The sequence below is a fragment of the Ursus americanus genome, chromosome 12 (assembly GCF_024610735.1).
Source record: "Ursus americanus isolate L20-20 chromosome 12, mUrsAme1.1.p, whole genome shotgun sequence".
NCBI lineage: Eukaryota > Metazoa > Chordata > Mammalia > Carnivora > Ursidae > Ursus > Ursus americanus.
The window spans coordinates 9823971-9843494 of record NC_142138.1 but is presented as its reverse complement, the minus strand read 5'-3'; the positions used below and the strand labels follow the sequence as shown (position 1 = coordinate 9843494).

General features: G+C 36.3%; 1 protein-coding gene across 2 annotated transcripts in view; it reads right to left on the bottom strand.

Annotated features, from left to right (window-relative positions):
• ZFYVE9 (zinc finger FYVE-type containing 9) overlaps nt 1–19524 on the bottom strand; it is a 118913-nt gene that overhangs the window by 85386 nt on the left and 14003 nt on the right. For both annotated transcript variants that reach the window (XM_087865873.1, XM_045799543.2), the window contains exons 3-4: nt 18666–18771; nt 12748–14846 (exon numbers count right to left, since the gene is read on the bottom strand). In XM_087865873.1, the coding sequence (XP_087721999.1) occupies nt 12748–14846; nt 18666–18735 (2169 nt within the window). In that variant the 5' untranslated portion in view covers nt 18736–18771. The remainder of the gene's footprint in view (nt 1–12747; nt 14847–18665; nt 18772–19524) is intronic.

Here is a 19524-nt window from a genome sequence, read left to right as displayed (position 1 = left end):
CAGGGAGCCTGCTTCTCCTTCTGCCTACCGCTCCACCCGCTTGGGCTTCCCGCGTGCTTTCTCTCAGACACATACATTTTTTTTTAAAAAAATTCATCTACAACCATCTTCATCTAGTAAGTACTCCAATTTTTTCTATCCTCCCTCACAGCAGAACTTCTTGAAAAAACCACCTCTATCTCCTCACTTCTTATTCCATTTTCAGCTCATCCCCCATTTTCAACCCATTCTGGCTTCTGTATCCACTGTACCAAGTCTGCTTTTATCAGAGTCTGATACAGACCAGTCCACTGGTCCCTTTTCCTGTCCACATATTCTTGACTTCCCACAGCACTTTATATAGGTGATAACTCCTCTCATTTGACAAACTATATTCTTCTTTTGACTTCCAAGACACCACATTTTCTTGGTTTTCTGCCTCTCTGGCCATGCCTCCTCAGTCACTTGTACTGGGTCCTGCTCTGCTTGACCTCAGTGGCTCAGCCTTGGGCCCTTTCTCTTCCCTCTGTAAACTCTTCCCTAGGTAAGCTCATCCATTCCCATGGCTTCCCACTGTATTCCTCACGTGACCTGCAGTACACTACATGATCTATTCCCTGGTTTCCTCTCCAAGCTCTTTTTATGTGACTCTTGCCTTACCCATACTGGGTTCCTTTTAGTTTCTTGTGTACACGCCTTCTTAGCTTAGTCCAGCTATTCTCTCTTCCTGAAAAATTTTCCTCTCTGTACTTTGAATGGCTGACTCCTCAACTTTCATATGTCATCTAAAATGTCATTTCTCAGAAGCCTTTCCAGATCTATCTCCACCCTCCATCTTTCATATTATCCTCCCTTGTTAATTTCCTTCATAGCCCACATCACAATTCGTAATTATATATTTGTTTGCTTTTGGTTATTCCCACTAATCTTTACATAAGAGTAGGGATCACAATGTCATCTGTGTAAATTCAGCATCCAGCACAGTGACAGATAAATGGCAAGCATTCAACATTTAAGTAAACTAATGATCTGGCATTTATTTATTCGTTCATTAACAAATATTTCTTGAGCAATTTGTAGGTGACAGGTACTGTACTACATGCTGGGGACAAAAGATAAATCAGAATCAATCTCAATATCCTTATAGTCCAAAGAGAAGGACAGAGACAATACTGTATAAGTGCTATGACATGGGTGAGGCCAACTTTTAGCCTTTACACAACCTTTCGAAGGATGTGAGTGGAAAATATTTCCCTAACTTCTTTAGAAACCAAGGTTAATCCAAATTTTTTTCATGTTTTACCACACTGGAATGGTTCAGATCATAATGTCAATTATAAGACAGGTTTTTAGGCAGAGTATAAGGAAAACTGAATTACCGAGGAATATTCTATTTAAAGCATCCATTTCTTACTCTCATATCTATTGTTTCCCATCAATAAGTAAGTAAATATGAAATCAGGAAAATAAACTTATTTTGGTTGGAATCTGTCCTTAAATAAGAGAAACATATACAATTAATTTAAAATATTTTCCAAAGATCTTACATCCATTATATTCTGAATTTGACACCATCATCTGAAGACTCAAGGTGTTACAGAGAAAGATGTACTGCTACATTAAGAGATAGTATTCATTCACTTGTTTATCCAACAAAAATTTTGTAAGCACCCATTATGTGCTAGGGTTGAGGATACAGCAGCAATCAAGGCAGAAAATATCCTTACCTTCACTGAGTTTTTAGACTCAAGTTGGAGAAACAAAAAGTAAGAAAATACATAAGTAAAATCATAATTGAAAAGTTAATAAATCATTTCTAACACTTAAAATCAAGAAACAGCAAAGAAAGGCTACTGAAATGTATTATTTAAAAATGTTTAGTTAAGGGTCAGCCTGGCTAGTTCAGTCGGTAGAACACACAACTCTTGATCTTGGGGTTATGACTTCAAGCCCCATGTGGGACACAGAGATTACTTTAAAAAAAAAGAAAGAAAAGAAAAAAATTTTTAAGAAAATGTTCAGTTAAATACCCAGAGATACTTCTAAAACAATTAAAAGTGAATATGTCTGAGAATGAAAGGAACACAGACTGGGAGAAAATATTTGTAAAAAATATCTGACTAAAAAAAATCTTGTAACTCACAAAATATAAAAAGAACTTTTAAAACTCAATAATAAGAAAACAAACATCCCAATTATAATTGGACAAAAGATCTGAACAGACACCTCGCCAAAGAAGATATACAGACAGCAAATAAGCATATGAAAAGATGTTCACCATCATATGTCATTAGGGAATTGCAAATTAAAACAAAAATGAGAAAATACCACACATCTGTATGAATGGTTAAAATCCAAAATTGACAACACCAAATGCAGGTGAAGATGTGGTGCAAGAAGAACTCTCATTTATTGCTGATGGGAATACAAAAAGGTACAGCTACTTTGGAAGACAGTTTAGCAGTTTCTTACAAAGAGAAACATAAGCTTACCATATGATCCAGCAATCATGTTCCTAGGTATTTATACAAATGAGCTGAAAACTTATGTCCACGCAAAAACCTGCACATGAATGTTTATAACAGCTTTACTTACAATTGCCAAAAATGGGAAGCAACCAAGATATCATTCAATAGCTGAGCGAATAAACAAACTGTGGTACACCCATATGATAAAATATTATTCATAAATACAAAGAAATGAGCTATCCAGTCACAAAAGACATGGACGTTCCTTGACACTGGTCTTGGCAATGATTTTTTTTTCTTATTTGACACCAAAACCAAAACAATAAGGCAAAGATAAACAAGTAAGACTACATCACCTAAAAAGCTTCTGCACAGTAGAGGAAACCATCAACAAAATGAAAAGGCAACCTATGGAATGAGAGAAAATACCTGCAAATCATATATCTGCTAACGGGTTAATATTTAAAATACATAAAGAATTCATACAACTCAATAGAACAATCTGATTAAAGAAGGGGGCAGAAGATCTGAACAGATATTTTTCCTAAGATTGTATATCTTAGGAAATGGCCAACAAGTACATGAAAAGGAGCTCAACATCACTAATCGTCAGGGAAATGCAAATCAAACCCACAATGAGACATCACCGCACACCTGTTAGAATGGCTATCAAAAAGACAAGACATAACAACTGTTAGTAGGGAGGTGGAGAGAAGAAAACCCTTGTGCAATATTGGTGGGAATGTAAACTGATGTATCTACTATGAAAAACAGTATGAAGATTCTTCGAAAAATTAAAAATAGAACTACCATATTACCCAACAATTCCATTTCTGGGTATTCATCAAAAAAAAAAAAATGAAAACACTAACTCAAAAACATATCTGTATCCCCATGTCCACTGCAGCATTATTTACAATAGCCAAGATACGGAAAAAACCTAAATGTCCCTTAATGGGTGAATGTACTATATATACACAATGGTATTTTATTCAGCCATAAAAAAGGGGAAAATCTTGTTATTTACAACAGGATGGACCTTGAGGGCATTACGTTAAGTGAATGTTAGAGAAAGACAAATACTGTAAGAGCTCACTTGTATGTAGAATCTTAAAAACAAAACAAAACAAAACAAAACTCACAGAAAGAACGAACAGATTAATGGATGCCAGAGGTGGGGAATGAGGGGTGGGCAAAATGGGTCAAGGTGGTCAAAAGGTACAAATTTCAGTTATAAAATAAGTCCTGGGGATGTAGTGTACATCATGGTGACTACAGTTAATAATACTGTATTGCGTATTTGGAAGTTGCTAAAAGAGTACATCTTTTTTTATTAAAGATTTTTATTTTAAAGTGATCTCTACACCCAATGTGGGCTTGAATTTAACTACCCCACGATCAAGAGTTGCATGCTCCACCCACCCACTGAGTCAGCCAGGCACCCCTCAAAGAGTAAATCTTAAAAGTTCTCATCACAAAAAAATTTTTGTACCTATGTATGGCAACATATATTAACTAGACTTATTGTGGTGATCATTTCACAATATACGCAAATATCAAATCATCTTACACACCTGAAACTAATATAATGTTGTATGTCAATTATACCTTAATTTTTTAAAAAAGACATGGAGGAAACTTAAATGCATATTACTAAGTGAAAGAAGCCAGTCTGAAAAGGTTACATAACTGTAGGGACAGTAAAAACACCAATGACTGCCGGCAGTTAAGTGGGAGGAAGGAAGGCACAAGTGGGGCACAAGGCATATTTAGAGTAGTATAATTTTTCTATAGGATACCATAATAGAATACATAATATGCATTTATCAAAACCCACAGAACTCTACAACACAAAGAGTGAATCTAAAGTAAACTGCAGTATATATTTTCTTTTATAGGACTTCAGTTAATAACAATGTATGGATACCGGTCCAGCAATTTTAACAAATGTAGCACGCTAGTGGCAACATGCTAATAATGGGGTCAACCAGAGGGGGTGTGTGGGAACTCTGTACTTTCTGTTCAGTTTTTCTGCTCTAAAAAATAGTCTATTTGTTTTTTTAAGTGGGTATATCTAGGAAACTAAACTAGGGAACAGGGATATTTAGAGGTACACAGGAGATTGCCATCATAAACATTATTTTAAAGTAATATTAAAATATACTGTATTTTAACTACACTGGAATTGAATTTTTTTTCTTAAGTGTGCCATGAGGGGGCACCTGGGTGACACAGTCAGTTGGGAGTCTGACTCTTGGTTTCGGCCCAGGTCATGATCTTGGGGGTCATGAAATCGAGCCCTGCGTCGGACTCCACATTCAGCAGGGAGCCTGCTTGGGACTCTTGCTCTTCCTCCCTCCCTCCTCTCCCCCTCTAAAACAAATAATCTTTTTTTAAAAAAGTGTGCCATGAACTGAGGAGTATGATTCCTTTTTTTTTTAAGATTTTATTTATTTATTTGACAGAGACAGAGACAGCCAGCGAGAGAGGGAACACAAGCAGGGGGAGTGGGAGAGGAAGAAGCAGGCTCATAGCAGAGGAGCCTGATGTGGGGCTCGATCCCGGAACGCCGAGATCACGCCCTGAGCCGAAGGCAGACGCTTAACCGCTGTGCCACCCAGGCGCCCCGAGGAGTATGATTCTCGATGCCTGAGTTCCAAAATAGGTAAAATAAAATAAAGTAAATCTAACACAAAATAAAAGGAAAAAAGAAGAGAAGAATTGTATTCCAATATTTCTGTCCTTGTAGAGATGAGGAGGCTCATGGCACGTTCTAAAGCTCTCAGGATGAAAATTCTTACAATACCTGGATGAAGTCAATTTGACAAATACCCTTGGAGTTCTGCTAAAACATTATGTATGATATAAATCAAATTTGGTATCAGGCCAAGTTTGTCATAACTAATCCAACAGGCATTAGTTAATCAACTAAAAAGGTCTTAATTGAAGGCAGTTTTTGTCTATGACTTAATCTCATGGCATTATACAGAGAGACACTATTATAATGAGGAACTTACATGCTTTAAATGATCAACATATACTTTAACACTGGCAGGTAACAAGGTGACAAGGAAAGATTCTCTTACCTGGCTGCCTTTTCAAAATATAGGACATTCATTTACAAATATCTGACATTTATGTAAGCGCTATTTAGAGTAAACAAAGTTGAAAATAATCTTCAATTCTGTCAAGATTCTTTGAGCAAAGTCACAGCATAAAATAACACAGACTGACAGCACAGACAGACATGACTTTGCATAGCACAGACATGATTTTGCATATCTTGTCTTCCTAGGTTAAAGTACTGAAAAATAATTTTCCTATGGTTTAAAAATAAGCATCATCAAATTTCTTCATGCTCTGGAATAATATTATTTTATCCCAGAGAGCATCAAAAACATTATAACTCTCCCCTAATATTTCAGGTGAGTAAAATGCTATATTTTCTAATATTATTGAATAAAAATACAGTTAGCTCCTAAAAAAATTATTTTAAAAAATATGTTTTATTCTTGGTTTTAAATTTGAAGTTATTTTAAATATGCTGTTTTAATTTTTAAAGTATATTTTCACTTAATTAAACTACAAGTATGGCATAATGACATGAATATCAAAATATTATATTGTTTTGGGGGGGGCAGAGAGCGATTGAGTGAGGGGAGGGCCAGAGGGAGAGAATCATCAAGCAGACTCCCTGCTGAGTGCAGAACCCCACATGGGGCTCCATCCCGCAACCCATGAGATCAAGACCTGAGACAAAACCAAGAGTGCGATGCTTAACTGACTGAGCCACCCAGGCGCCCCTACAGTTGTTATACACCTTTATACATAAAATTACTTCTGACATTACTGCAGAACACTAATTCAAAATAAAAGTAGAGTTAGATATTGACTGTATTTGCCATTTTACACATAAACACATGTTATATAAATTACATAAACTTATAAAATATTTATATAGAATATAAATACAAAATTTTATCAAGTTACTGTTTTATGATTACATTTATAAAAGCTCACTATATGTTAAATATCTATAATCCCAAGGGGGACACTTGTCAGAACTACATTAAAAATTAATCTGGGTCATTTTTCAATATGCCATTTTAACATTAGGCATGTCTTTTATCAGGCTATTTTTTTAATAAACCATAAGTGATGAAGATCACGTGTGTCTAAAGGGATCCTGAAGAAATATTGGAAATGAATCAAAAAGGAAACAGTAATTGCGAAATAAAACCCTCAGTATAACACACTTGACACCTTGATAAGTAGCATTCCAGTCTGAGATGACTTCCAGAAAACATCTAGCACAGCACACTTCAAAATGTTTAATGGTGTACTCTTCCCACAAAGTGACCTTAGATAATCAGTAAATTTAGTAATAATTTTATAGAGATAAACCACTGCTAGCACAAATCATTCCATTTCCTTTTCTATTTTTTTTAAACACAGTTCATATAAGCTCTTTCAGAGCTGCAAGGAAACAGAAATAGTCTATGCAATCCCCTCCTTTTACAAAACAGGAAACAGAAGCCTAGAGCTCTTTCATACCCAGTCCAGTGTTCTTTTCTACATTACCTCTCTTACAGTTCTCTTCTCTATTCTATTTATTCAAATTAACAATGCAGTAAAAAATCATCTACTTTGAGTTATACTTTTAAAGTCAATTACAATGGAAAAAATAATTGTAAGTAAACTGGAGTGATATGTATTACCATCACTAAATCTCTCCTTGCTCAATGACTTGAGGCCCCTACTGTTCTTTTTCTACTTTGTAAGTCAAGACTTGATATGTGAAATAAAACCTAAAATCCTGCTAACTTTGGTAATTTCACCTGATAGCCCCATTCAGAAGTTTTATCTTCCTTTTAAATTCAAATACTCAAATTCCCAATCCTTTACTGCTGCCCAAAACTAATGCTCACCCAAAGACAAAGACTTATATTTCTTTTTTTTTTTTTTTAAAGATTTTATTTATTTATTTGACAGAGATAGAGACAGCCAGCAAGAAAGGGAACACAAGCAGGGGGAGTGGGAGAGGAAGAAGCAGGCTCATAGCGGAGGAGCCTGATGTGGGGCTCGATCCCAGAACGCCGGGATCACGCCCTGAGCCGGAGGCAGACGCCTAATGACTGTGCCACCCAGGCGCCCCAAGACTTATATTTCTAGTAAGCAATTCAAGCACAAATAAATCTTGTTGCTATGTCCAGTGTAGTAAAAAGAGCTTAAGGTTGTGGAGTCAGCCAGATTTGTCTTAAAATTCATACACTCTTGGAGCACCTGGGTGGCTCAGTTGGTTAAGTGTCTGCTGTGGCTCAGGTCATGATCCCAGGGTCCTGGGATCACCCCACTGTGGGCTGAGCCAGTGGGGAGAGTCTGCTTGTCCCTCTGCTCCTTCCCCTGCTCATGCTCTCTCTCTCAAATAAATAAATAAAATATTTTTTAAAAAATCCATGCACTCTCATTTTCACACTCTGAGGATTTAGGCAAGTTACTCAACCTTTCTGAGGCACATTTTTCTCACCTGCAACTATATCTCAGAGAACTGTAATATTAGGCAAGCCTAGCATAAAGTGGAAGTATTCAAAAATGTTATTCTATTTTCATATTTCACACCATCTCAAACAAATACAAAATATTCAGGTAATAATACAGTTCAAGAAGTTTTACTTTTAAAGAATATTTTTATGTCTATTTCTATTAAGTAGTAAATAGAGCAGTCATTAACTAGATAGAGATGGTAATTGATAAAGTGTGACAAAGCCTTGAAAATGACCAGGGTTGCCTGGGTGGCTTAGCTGGTTAAGCGCCCGCTTTCAGCTCAGGTCATGATCCCAGGGTCCTGGGATCGAACCCTGCCTTGGACTCCTTCTTCAGTAGGGAATCTGCTTCTCTTTCTCCCTCTGCCACTCCCTTCCTCGCCCCACCCACCGTGTGTGTGCTCTCTCAAATAAAATCTTTTTTTTTTTTTTAAGATTTTATTTATTTATTTGACAGAGAGAGAGACTGCCAGCGAGAGAGGGAACACAAGCAGGGGGAGTGGGAGAGGAAGAAGCAGGCTCCCAGTGGAGGAGCCTGATGCGGGGCTTGATCCCAGAACGGCGGGATCACGCCCCAGGCCGAAGGCAGACACTTAACGACTGAGCCACCCAGGTACCCCTCAAATAAAATCTTAAAAAGAAAAAAAGAAAATGATGAAATAGAAAATAAATGACATTTTTTCTTTTAGAAATTCTTCACTTTTAAAACTCTTCTTTCCTTTACTCTTAAACTCAATGCTTTCTTAATCCTTTGAAGTCGAATGATTGAATAAAAAAGGGTCAAAATGTTGATGGCAAATGGAGCTTGAGAGAGGATGAATAACCATGATCTGATGAAGTCAATGATTTCCATAGGAAATTAATATGGATATATAGTAATGGTGATCTTTTGAATTTAGAGGGCACCTTTTGGGGAAAGGGTTTTCTGTACTCTTTCTACTCTATAATTTATCACCTATTATACAGGAGAAGTAGGGATTATGTTGCTATATGGAGCAATTAACTAAATAACATGTGAAATCATAAAATAAAACTCACATTTGCTGAGCATTTTAGAGTATGACACACTTTTCCAATTAAAAATGAAGATAAGAATGGAATCCAGATATCTTGATCTCCATTTTAGTAATATAGAGATAAACCGGAACATTTTAATACTTTCAAAAATTCTAGTGTAATTATTTTATATTCTACTTAATTACATTTTACCAACATGAATGTTATAACAATTCTACTGCTTAAAAAGAATTGAATATAAGCTTTAAACTATGTTTGATAATTTCCCACAATTTTCTGTTAACTCCTTCTATATTCAAGTGTATTTTCATCTTGACCCATTCTTCTGTAAGATGAATTTATTTCCCTTTCCCCACTAATTTTCCACCTGTATTCTTTATTTTTTTTTTAAGATTTTATTTATTTATTTATTTATTTGACAGAGATAGAGACAGCCAGCGAGAGAGGGAACACAAGCAGGGGGAGTGGGAGAGGAAGAAGCAGGCTCCTAGCGGAGGAGCCTGACGTGGGGCTCGATGTCAGAGCGCCAGGATCACGCCCTGAGCTGAAGGCAGACGCTTAACGACTGTGCCACCCAGGCGCCCCCACCTGTATTCTGATGTGATCTCATTTTTCTCATATACTTTAGAACTCTGTCCCATAAATTATATCCACTTTTTTATATCTCCCTCTCCAAATAGTCATTTTGCAACATAACTTTCCTGATCCCCTCTGCCATTCTTAGAAAAATTAAGCTCTCATTCTCAATGATCCTAAAGTATTTTGTTCATACTGCTAGTATAAATGCTGGAAGCAGTAAGAATGAAAGAAAAAGTGCTAGCTTCGTGCCCCTGGGGCTCAATCGGTTAAGCATCCCACTCTTGGTTTTGGCTCAGGTCATGATCTCATGGGTCATGGGATCCAGCCCTGCGTCGGGCTCTGCATTCAAGGGGGAGTCTGCTTGAGTTTCTCTCCCTCTGTCCCTTCCCCCACTCACGCTGTCACTGTCTCTTTCCCTCTCACAGATAAATAAATAAATCTTAAAAAAAAAAAAAAAAGAGTACTAGCTTTAAAGCTGGCTCTAGCACTTTCAAGCTGTGAGATCCTTGGCATATTCTTTGACCACTGAGTCTCTGATTCTTAAATTATCAAAGAGGAAAAAAATAATAACCCATTCTATAAGAGCATAATGAGGATTAAATGAGAATGAATATAAAGTACATATAACTAGCTCTTAATACAATGTCTTATAATTTGTTGTGGGATGGTCTGTCTACTCAGATCAGTGGTTCACAGTTATTTTTAGGCTTTTTTTTTTTAAACTCCCGGAAATCCAGATATTCCTCTCCCAACTTACGGAAGTCAATGCCCTTAATTACAAACTCCATGAGGTCATATATCACAATTTTTGTATCTCTGAATCTCTAATATCTAGCCCAGAACCTTTCATATATTAGATGCTTAATATATGCTTGTTAAAGAGTATTAAGCTGTACATATTAAGTAGAGAAATTACTGGACATGCAAACTAAATTTATTTTTTCAACAGCGAACATTATTTTATAAAATGCCACTGGTTGCGGTATTTTTCTAGCTACATTCCCAGTATAATCTCATTAATAGCTAGAAAAAGCATACATATGTTTATAAGCTCTTTTCTTCTGAGAAGCTCAAGGATTTTTACAGACATTATCTCACCAATCCTTAGAACATCCCTGAGGTAACTGGAGATGGAAAGGAAAAAACAGAATATGAATCCATAATCCACATGAACCCATAAATTCATAAATTCCACTCAGCAAAACTCTCATCTAATTTTTCAGTTTATGTGCATTTTGCCACCATTTCCCTTCTAAATCCACCTAAGTTACCTATTTACTCATTACATCTGGACATGCTGATATGGAAGAAAAGTGCTGTTATTTGTTCAAGAGAGCAAAGTTCTCAGAAAGTGTTTATACACAGTAAGCAACACATAGAACGACATAAAAATGACAACTCTAATTCCTTAACAGAAAATTGACTGTTCAGGCTACTGACCATAGGTTTACTTTAAACTACAAGATATTTAGGAATTAGACACATTATTCTCTTCAAAAAATTTTAATACTCAGACCAGCAGCCCAATCATAGCTTTCACTTTCTTCTGCTCCCCATCACTTGGTTCTTTTGTATCCTTATAGTAGCCCTTACTGACTACACAACCAGGAACCATTCTCCTCCTTTTCCATATTAACAGAATCCCAATTCTGTTCAGGCAACATTGGGCTCAGCCCCAGGGAATGATCATGACTGATCTTCTTAGCCAATCCTAGCAATCCTGTTCCCCTTTGTCAATAATTGGTATAAAATTGGACTTGTGATCTAAAACTGGCTAATAAACTGAAAGAAGTTGCTAGGGATTCTTTCCTCCCTGATGAGAGGGCAGCAAGAACAGGCTTTTTTGCCCCCAACAAATTTCCCTGTACTTGAGAAGTTGCCAGCTTGAACTTGATGCTTAGAGCTGTGCCACTCTCTTGAGACCACGAGTGGAAGACCAAGAAAACTTCAGTGATCCTGACTGCAACCAGACTTAAGTGAGTCTCTATCTTCAGGCTTCCTGTTATATGAAATGTTATTTTTGTCTACGTCACTAAGGGTCAGATACTCTGTTCCTTAAAGTTGACAGCATCCTAATTAACACAAATAGACCAATAAATCAGGCAAGAAGGGAAGTAGAGATTTAACTACTGAGCGCTTACTATTACATCTGTAATTTCATTTAATCTTCACAAAAGCCCAATGAAAATTACTAATCTTTTCTATTTTGTTTTTATAAAAACAAAAGCTTAATAAAGTCATATAGTTAATAGTAAGAATGCTAAAATTGAAATCCATACCTGAAATCAAACTTTGCATTCTTTTTAAAAATATAAAATCCCCTTCCTCCTTGTTTACAGTTCTTTGTTAAAAAGATTAACCAGTAAGTTGATATGTTACTAGCAAGTAAAACTCAGGGAGAGCTAAGGAATATTATTCTTATAACCATGTCATAGGATCTATAATCCTCAACTCTATTTTGTATCAAAGTTATACGGGGAGGAGCACCGGGCTGGGTGGCGCAGTCGGTTAAATGTCTGACTCTTGGTTTTGGCTCAGGTTATGATCTCAGGGTCATGAGATCGAGCCCCAGGTCCAGCTCCACAATGAACACGGAGTCTGCTTGGGACTCCCTCTCCCTCTACCCCTCACCCCCTTCGAATAAATAAATAAATCCTTAAGAAAAAGTTACACTGGGGAAAAAGACAAAAATACGTGTATATGTGTATAAGAAATTCCAGAATGTCTAGCAGAGTGACCAAAATCCTACAGCAAAAACTAGGTGGATTTCACGTGTAATATTCAATTTCTTAAGAATTAAAAAAAATATGAAGTCAATCAGAAGTATTTCTTAAATCAAAAAAATAACTTCCTTATTTCAAACTATTCCATTAACCAAGTATCTATCAATATAGAAACCACAAAGTTAACACTTCCTCAATTTTCATCTGTTCATGGAAAGTGATTCAGCTTAAATCTTGGCAACAAAAAAAGTTATATAAACACTAAAATTCAGCGAGGTCATTTTTTATTTAGAAATTTACTAGAACTGGGTGTTCCAAGCTATTTATAATGTCATCTCAACCAGAAGTATGCTCACCTTACATTGCCTTTATTAAACTCTAATTGAGCTTAATAAAATGGGCATGCCATATTTCTGACTTGATACACACACAACTTACCTTCCCGCATGCTCTGCAATGATGCCTCCTTTTGGTGAATGTGAACCTGGCTTCACATTTCATGCAATTTGGAGCCTGAGAATCTGGTACCCACACTGGAGCCACCTCACCCAGAGTAGTAAATGGCTTTCTGGCAGAAATTCCAAACTGACCAGCTCTGAGATCATTATCTGGGCTTTCTGGAGCTAATGCAAGGCACGGTCTACTGGATATCCCAGACTCGTAGCTTTCTAAATGTTCCCCATTTGTATCAGCAATAGAGATGTTTCCCAAAGAGGCATTGCATACATTGGTTGCTGAGTTCTCCCCTAATTTTGCTTTCCCAAGAACATCATTTTTGTTTTTAATATTATTTCCACTATTTGTAGGAAGGTCATTTTGTAAATGGTCAGACAATGGCTTTGGAATTTGAAGTTTAAGATTAGAAGGTTGCTTGGGTCTTGCACCACCAAAAGGAACACTGATAGATTGCAGGTTTGCTACTATCTTGGGTGAAGACTGCCCGAGCACTGATGGAACTTGGCTACAGAAACTATGTAAATAATTCTTCTTCATTAGGTCACCAGTGCTGTTTAAAAGTAGTCCACTCCCTTCTGTGGCTTCATTTCCTCTCTGTTCATAAATATTTGAGTAGCATTCTGACTTGCTCTCTTCTATTTCCTTTTCTTCTGTTACTGAATCTTCTTTGGAGGGTAAAGTCTTTGGAACAAAACAAACAACTGGGCTTTGCATTCCATAGGAATCACAATTAGATAGAGAATTTGCTGCTGGTGTATCCACAGTGGAGAAATCACATCCTTCACTTTCATTCATGCAAGTTCCCTTTAAATCTAGACCTGCTTCTGCCATTCTATCACACTCTCCTCCACTATCATTGTAAATGTCCTCAGGCTGATTCATTGGCAGAAACTTCTCATTTTCTTTATTTATCTGGCTGTCATTCATATCATTTAGTTTAGTCAATTTCCAATTAGTCATCTCCTGAGAGTCAGAGAAATGCTCTGTCATATTAAGAAGTTCTGTAGTGCCAAGAATTTCTTCATGTTCACAACCTTCCTTTTCGTCAGCTCTAACGTCACTGGGCACAAGACAATCTGAAAACTGTTCACAGTTATCATCCCTTCCAGACCCATTAGGCATGTCTGTTTTGAGAAGCAAAGGTAAACCAGATCGGACAGATTCTTCAGTTGTTCTCTCCTCTGCTGGCTCTTTTTTCATCAAAATCCCCTCACTCGAATGGGAAAAGGAGTCTGGACTCCCTAGATCTGTCCTAGCAGAGCTGGTTTTGCCAGTGAGAACCTCATCTGGTATACAGTTCTCATGCTTTTTAGCAGCAGGACCTTCATCCGTTCCCTGGGATGAGATTACTGAATCAATTGTTAAACTTGTAATCACAGACATGGATGGGTCTCTACCTGTATTTTCATCATCCTTTAATTGTGAAGGGGAACAGACACTGGCTAGATTATCAGATGAAGCAGTACACATATGTTTAACAGAATCCCCCATTGCACTTGGTCTATTCAACAGATCCATTTGTTTCTCTGAGTTCATATCTTTTTCAGTAGACCCATTTATACTAAAACTAAACTGATCAGTTTGTCTGTTTTCATTATCCAGTGAACAGCTAAAAGCTTCCATGAGGGACTGACTATTATAATTATTACAATCCTGCAAATCGCTTTGTAATGTCCTTTTATCACAGTTATGCATGACGGCTACCACAAGAACATTCTTCTCATCTGGCAGACAAGCTAGGTTTCCACATTTCTTCTCTCCCACTTCGACAGTACTACATTGATCATCTCGATTACAGTTCCTCTTCATTAACTGATCTTCTGCAACAGCATTTTCATCAATCCACATTGTGTTGATCTCTGGATTCAGACTATAGTCCTGTCCATTAGCACAATGGTCCTCTCCCTCTGTGGTCAGAGAAGCTGAATGAGCCAGAGAGAAGACTTTTAGTTGTGGCTGTGACTCAGAAACTGCAGGTTCATTCACACTGGCCAATGCAGGGTTAAATGACAGTCGGTGAGACGGGGGATCTAGAATCTTATTCCACTTGGTATCCAATAAAATAGGAGAAACTGTTTCATCTGCAAAAATAATTACAGTAAGTTTGCTGGTGACACTAGAAAAGCTAGGACTCAGTTAATTAACTACATTTGCAAATATTCTGAAAATAAAATATTCCCAGGATATCTAAAACTAGAATATTCCTAGAATATAAAGTTTCTAATTTTTAGCTCAGAATAAAAAAAATATTCTTAAGGCTCTTCTTGTATTACATGTCACCAAATGGTAATATCCCAGGACATTCCAAACAACAAAAGAATTCTACCTCAAGCTAGTAACATAATTAAGATGGCACATAGGCTATACTTGGTGGTGGGAGCAGGGAGTAGCCATGGGAAACACCTTGGATTGGCTGGATACAACATAGGATGGGGACTAATCTAAGCTGAAAAAAAAATTAGGACAGTGATGAAGATGTAGTAATAGAATGGGAAGGAAAACAAAGGAATTTTCTGTGGAGACAGAATGATCTATAATCTACATGACGACTGGGATATGGGTTACATTTACTTGTCAAAACTGGTACAGTTAAGATCTATACATTTTAATGTATGAAAATTTCATCTTAAAAAACTAAAAAAAGGGCACCTTGGTGGCTTAGTAGGTTAAGCATCTACCTTCGGCTCAGGTTGTGATCCCAGGGTCCTGGGACTGAGCCTCGTGTCTGGCTCCCTAATCAGTGGGGAGTCTGCTTCTCCCTCTCCTTCTGCCCCTCCCCCCGGCTCATGCTCACAGTTTCTCTCTCTCTCTAATAAATAAAATCTTAAAAAAAAAAAAAATCCTGTAAAAAAATAACAAACATCGAGGAGCGGATAAAGATACAAATGAAACAAAACTGGCAGCACGTTAACTTCTGTTGAAGCTGGGAAATGGGTATACTAGAGTTTACTACACTATGCTGTTTTTTGTATGTATTTGAAATTTGTCCATGATAAGCATTTTTAAAAGTTTGCTATAGTATGTGAAATTATACTCACAACTATGTCACATTATTAATTAGGTTTATATTTATATAATTATCTGAAGATATTTGGCAGAAAAATATTCATTTATGTTATTAAATCAACCTCCTTATACTCTATCAATAAGCATAATTCCATATTTAAGAGATTATAACTATGATGATTATTTTCCCAAGTTATAGTGCCATATATATATTTAGAGAAATAATATACACTTACTGTCTTCCTTGCTGTCTTCTTACAGTAAGTCTAATAATCACAGTCCTGAAATTATGCAGATATATCTTCCCCTCAACAGTAACATTAATCTTAGCACCTTGTTCATGTCTCTATTTAAGCATTTACTACACTGTAATGCAATGGCTTCTCCCTAACTTTTTCAGACAGAAACCATTTCTCTCCATCAATGTAAGTCCTCACATAAATACACGCTGAGTATCTACCATAGTAAAAGCATTGTGCTTAAGGGGCATGAAGATTAAATGATAGCTCTGGCCTCCAAGAAGTACATAATCTAGTTGGAAAAATAAGAAACAGATACAGCACACATGAGTATCTAATTAGCAGTATAGGACAGCATTAGTATTTGAAAACTATTATGTATAGAAAATAAATAGTAAATTCAGAGAAGATAGATATTTTAGAAACTGAGGTAGCAAGCTGGAATTCATAAAAGTAGGAGGAAATGGCTGGGTTTCAAAGACAGTTTTATTTAAGTTTGGAAAAGAGGTCATTCTTAAGGGGGAACAAGTAAGGTCCCAAACACAATCTGAGAGAGGAATAAGTAAATCAGTTGGGGTTGAACAAATAATTAGTGTAAGGAAGTAGTGAAGAAGCTAGAAACGGCAGACTGTAAAGGCCATAAAACATCAAAATGTGTGGACAATGGTCTTGAATACTGTGAGTATTAAATCATGAGTTGCCCAAATTTGGGCTAGTAGAGACTTGAGATTTAATAACATATGCTTCCTTTAAAAAAAGAAATCATTATTTCCAAGATGGTTCATGGAAATAAAAAGGAAATGCTGGTTCTTATAAGAATATTTAATAATATTCAAACAAGAATGATAGATCAGTTATTTAAAATGTCATTATTCAATCACCTACCACATGGGTATAATGTTAATTATCTAGTGTTATAACAGTCTGTGTGTGGTATATTTTTCATTTAAAGAAGGAAATTAGCACAAAATGAAAAATCACTTTATTTAAAATATACTTGGAAAGATACCAGGCTAGAGGTGGTAGTTTTAATGCAACTAGTACTAAAATTTTTTTAAAATAGTTCAAAACAAATAAACAACGTAGTTCCAAACTAGAATCTGGCTTCTGAAGTTCTTCTCCTTCTAAAGGAATTGCTTTTTATAAGCAAATGCTGTATTTTTGAACCAGAAGATAATTTTTACTGATTCAACAAAAATATATTCAAAATCAGCTATATACAAAGTACCCTACTAGAATCTAAAGAAGTCATAAAGAGATTGATAAGATGAACTAATAGTTTTATTCGAGTCAATGGTATTCTAGAAGTATCCTAGTCAAGTGATTAGGTATAGCACCTGTACAGATATCTCTTAACAAATAACTGTGATACACAGAAGGCCAAACCAAAGAAAGGATTGAGAAATTATCTGTATAAATGGCTGAAACTGAGAGGAAAATATCCCTTCCACCGTGGTATGTAGATCCAATAAAATCCCAAATGATTAATTCATATTTACATGAATCCTACGGCTATGGAGTAGCTTTGGGTCATCAGTGCTAAAATATGAGAAGAGCAGGCTATTCCATGTACCCTTCCTTCTCCCTTTTCCTTCCTCACCCCCATAATTCTATAAGACTTGCTCTATCACAGACCCAAAGCAACAACATTAAAATTAATCTCTCTTCCCAACTACTATCAAAGAACAACCTGAATCACTGGATATAGTAAAGGTTTGGAGACCATTTCTAAAATCTTGGACTTCAGATGGAAATACATCACTTTGTAAACTTGTTACATGCCATTTCCCCTTAGAAACAGACAATATGGGAGGGGGGGGCTGAGTAGCTCAACTGGTTAAGCATGTCTGCCTTCGGCTCAGGTCATGATCTCAGAGTCCTGGGATCAAGCCCCGTCTCAGGCTCCCTGCTTCTCCCACTCCCTCTGCTCTTCCCCCATCTCTCCCCCCCACACCCCTGTGCTCTCTCAAATAAACAAAATCTTAAAAAAAAAAGAAAAGAAAGGAAAAAGAAACAGAGAATATCAGGGTAGGAAGGATCTAATTAATGATGGCTGATCTTCAAATCATACTGAAAGAGAAATTTAAGGAAAAAGTTTTCCTAAATGAAGTGAATCTTAGGCAGACATTTTATCTAACCATTTTGGCAGTAACTTAAAACTATAAATCTTTTAGAATTAGGTTTAAAATGTATCTTTACTTTATTGGTCAATCAACAGGCAACAAGTTATTTTTCTTAGTTAGGAAATACAATCACACATTCTAAAGCTTTTCTTGACCATAAATTGGTTGTATAAAGAAAGTTCAGTCTCTAGTATCATACCACCTGGATACTAATCATTCTGCCACTTATTAGCAAACTAACTTTGGGGAAATTGCTTAATCTCTCTGTGCCTCTCATCTATAAAATGTAAATAAGATCTACTTTCATGAGATTATTTTAAAGATTAAATAATACACTCCATGTAAATGCTTTAGCATAGTATCTGGCATAGTGCTAAAAAATGTTAGTTCTTCCACTGGGTATTAAAATATAATACTATTATCATTAAGTTATTAAGTCGTTCTATTTTCTTAAAGTGTTGCATCCTCTTATAACACCACATTCTCCGTATCATAAATGCACTCAAATAGATTCACCAAAATAAATGCTCACCTTCGTTTTGTTCAAATTCATCTAATACCTTGTCCAGGTTGTAAGCTTCTGCTTGGAAGTAATTCTCCATCGGTGAAGAAACACCACTCAAGAGACTTGTTTAAACCTAGAAAGTAGATCAAATTTGTATTACACTTTCAATTGCTAAAAGTTAATTTATAGACGTTACAACTGATAACAGAAATACAAATGATGATGAGACTACTATGAACAATTATACACTAACAAATTGGAAAACCTAAAGAAAATGAATAAATTCCTAGACAAATACAACCTACCAAGAGTAAATCACAAAGAAATGGAAAATCTGAACAGACCAATTACTAATAAGATTGAATCACTAATTAAAAACCATCCAACAAAGAAAAGTCTAGGACCCTTGGCTTCACTGATGAACTCTATCAAGCATTAAAAACAGGAACTGGGATGCCTGCCTGGCTCAGTTGATTAAACATCTGCCTTCAGCTCAGGTCATGATCCCAGGCACAGCATCGGGCTCCCTGCTCAGCAGGGAGTCTGCTTCTTCCTCTCCCTCTGACCCAACCCCCTATTCATGCTCTTGCTCACTTTCTCTCCCTCAAATGAATAAATAAAAAATCTTAAGGGAAAAAAAAGAATTAATAGTAATGCTTCTTAACCTCTCCCAAACAATAGAAGAGGCAGGAACACTTCTAAACTCATTTTATAAAGCCAGCATTACCCTGATACCAAAACCAGGTAAGGACACTACAAGAAAGGAAAATTACAGACCAATATTCCTGATGAATATAGATACAAAAATCTAAAACCAAAATATTAGCAAACTAGATTCAATAATACATTGAAAAGATCATATACCACAATCAAGTGGGATTTACTC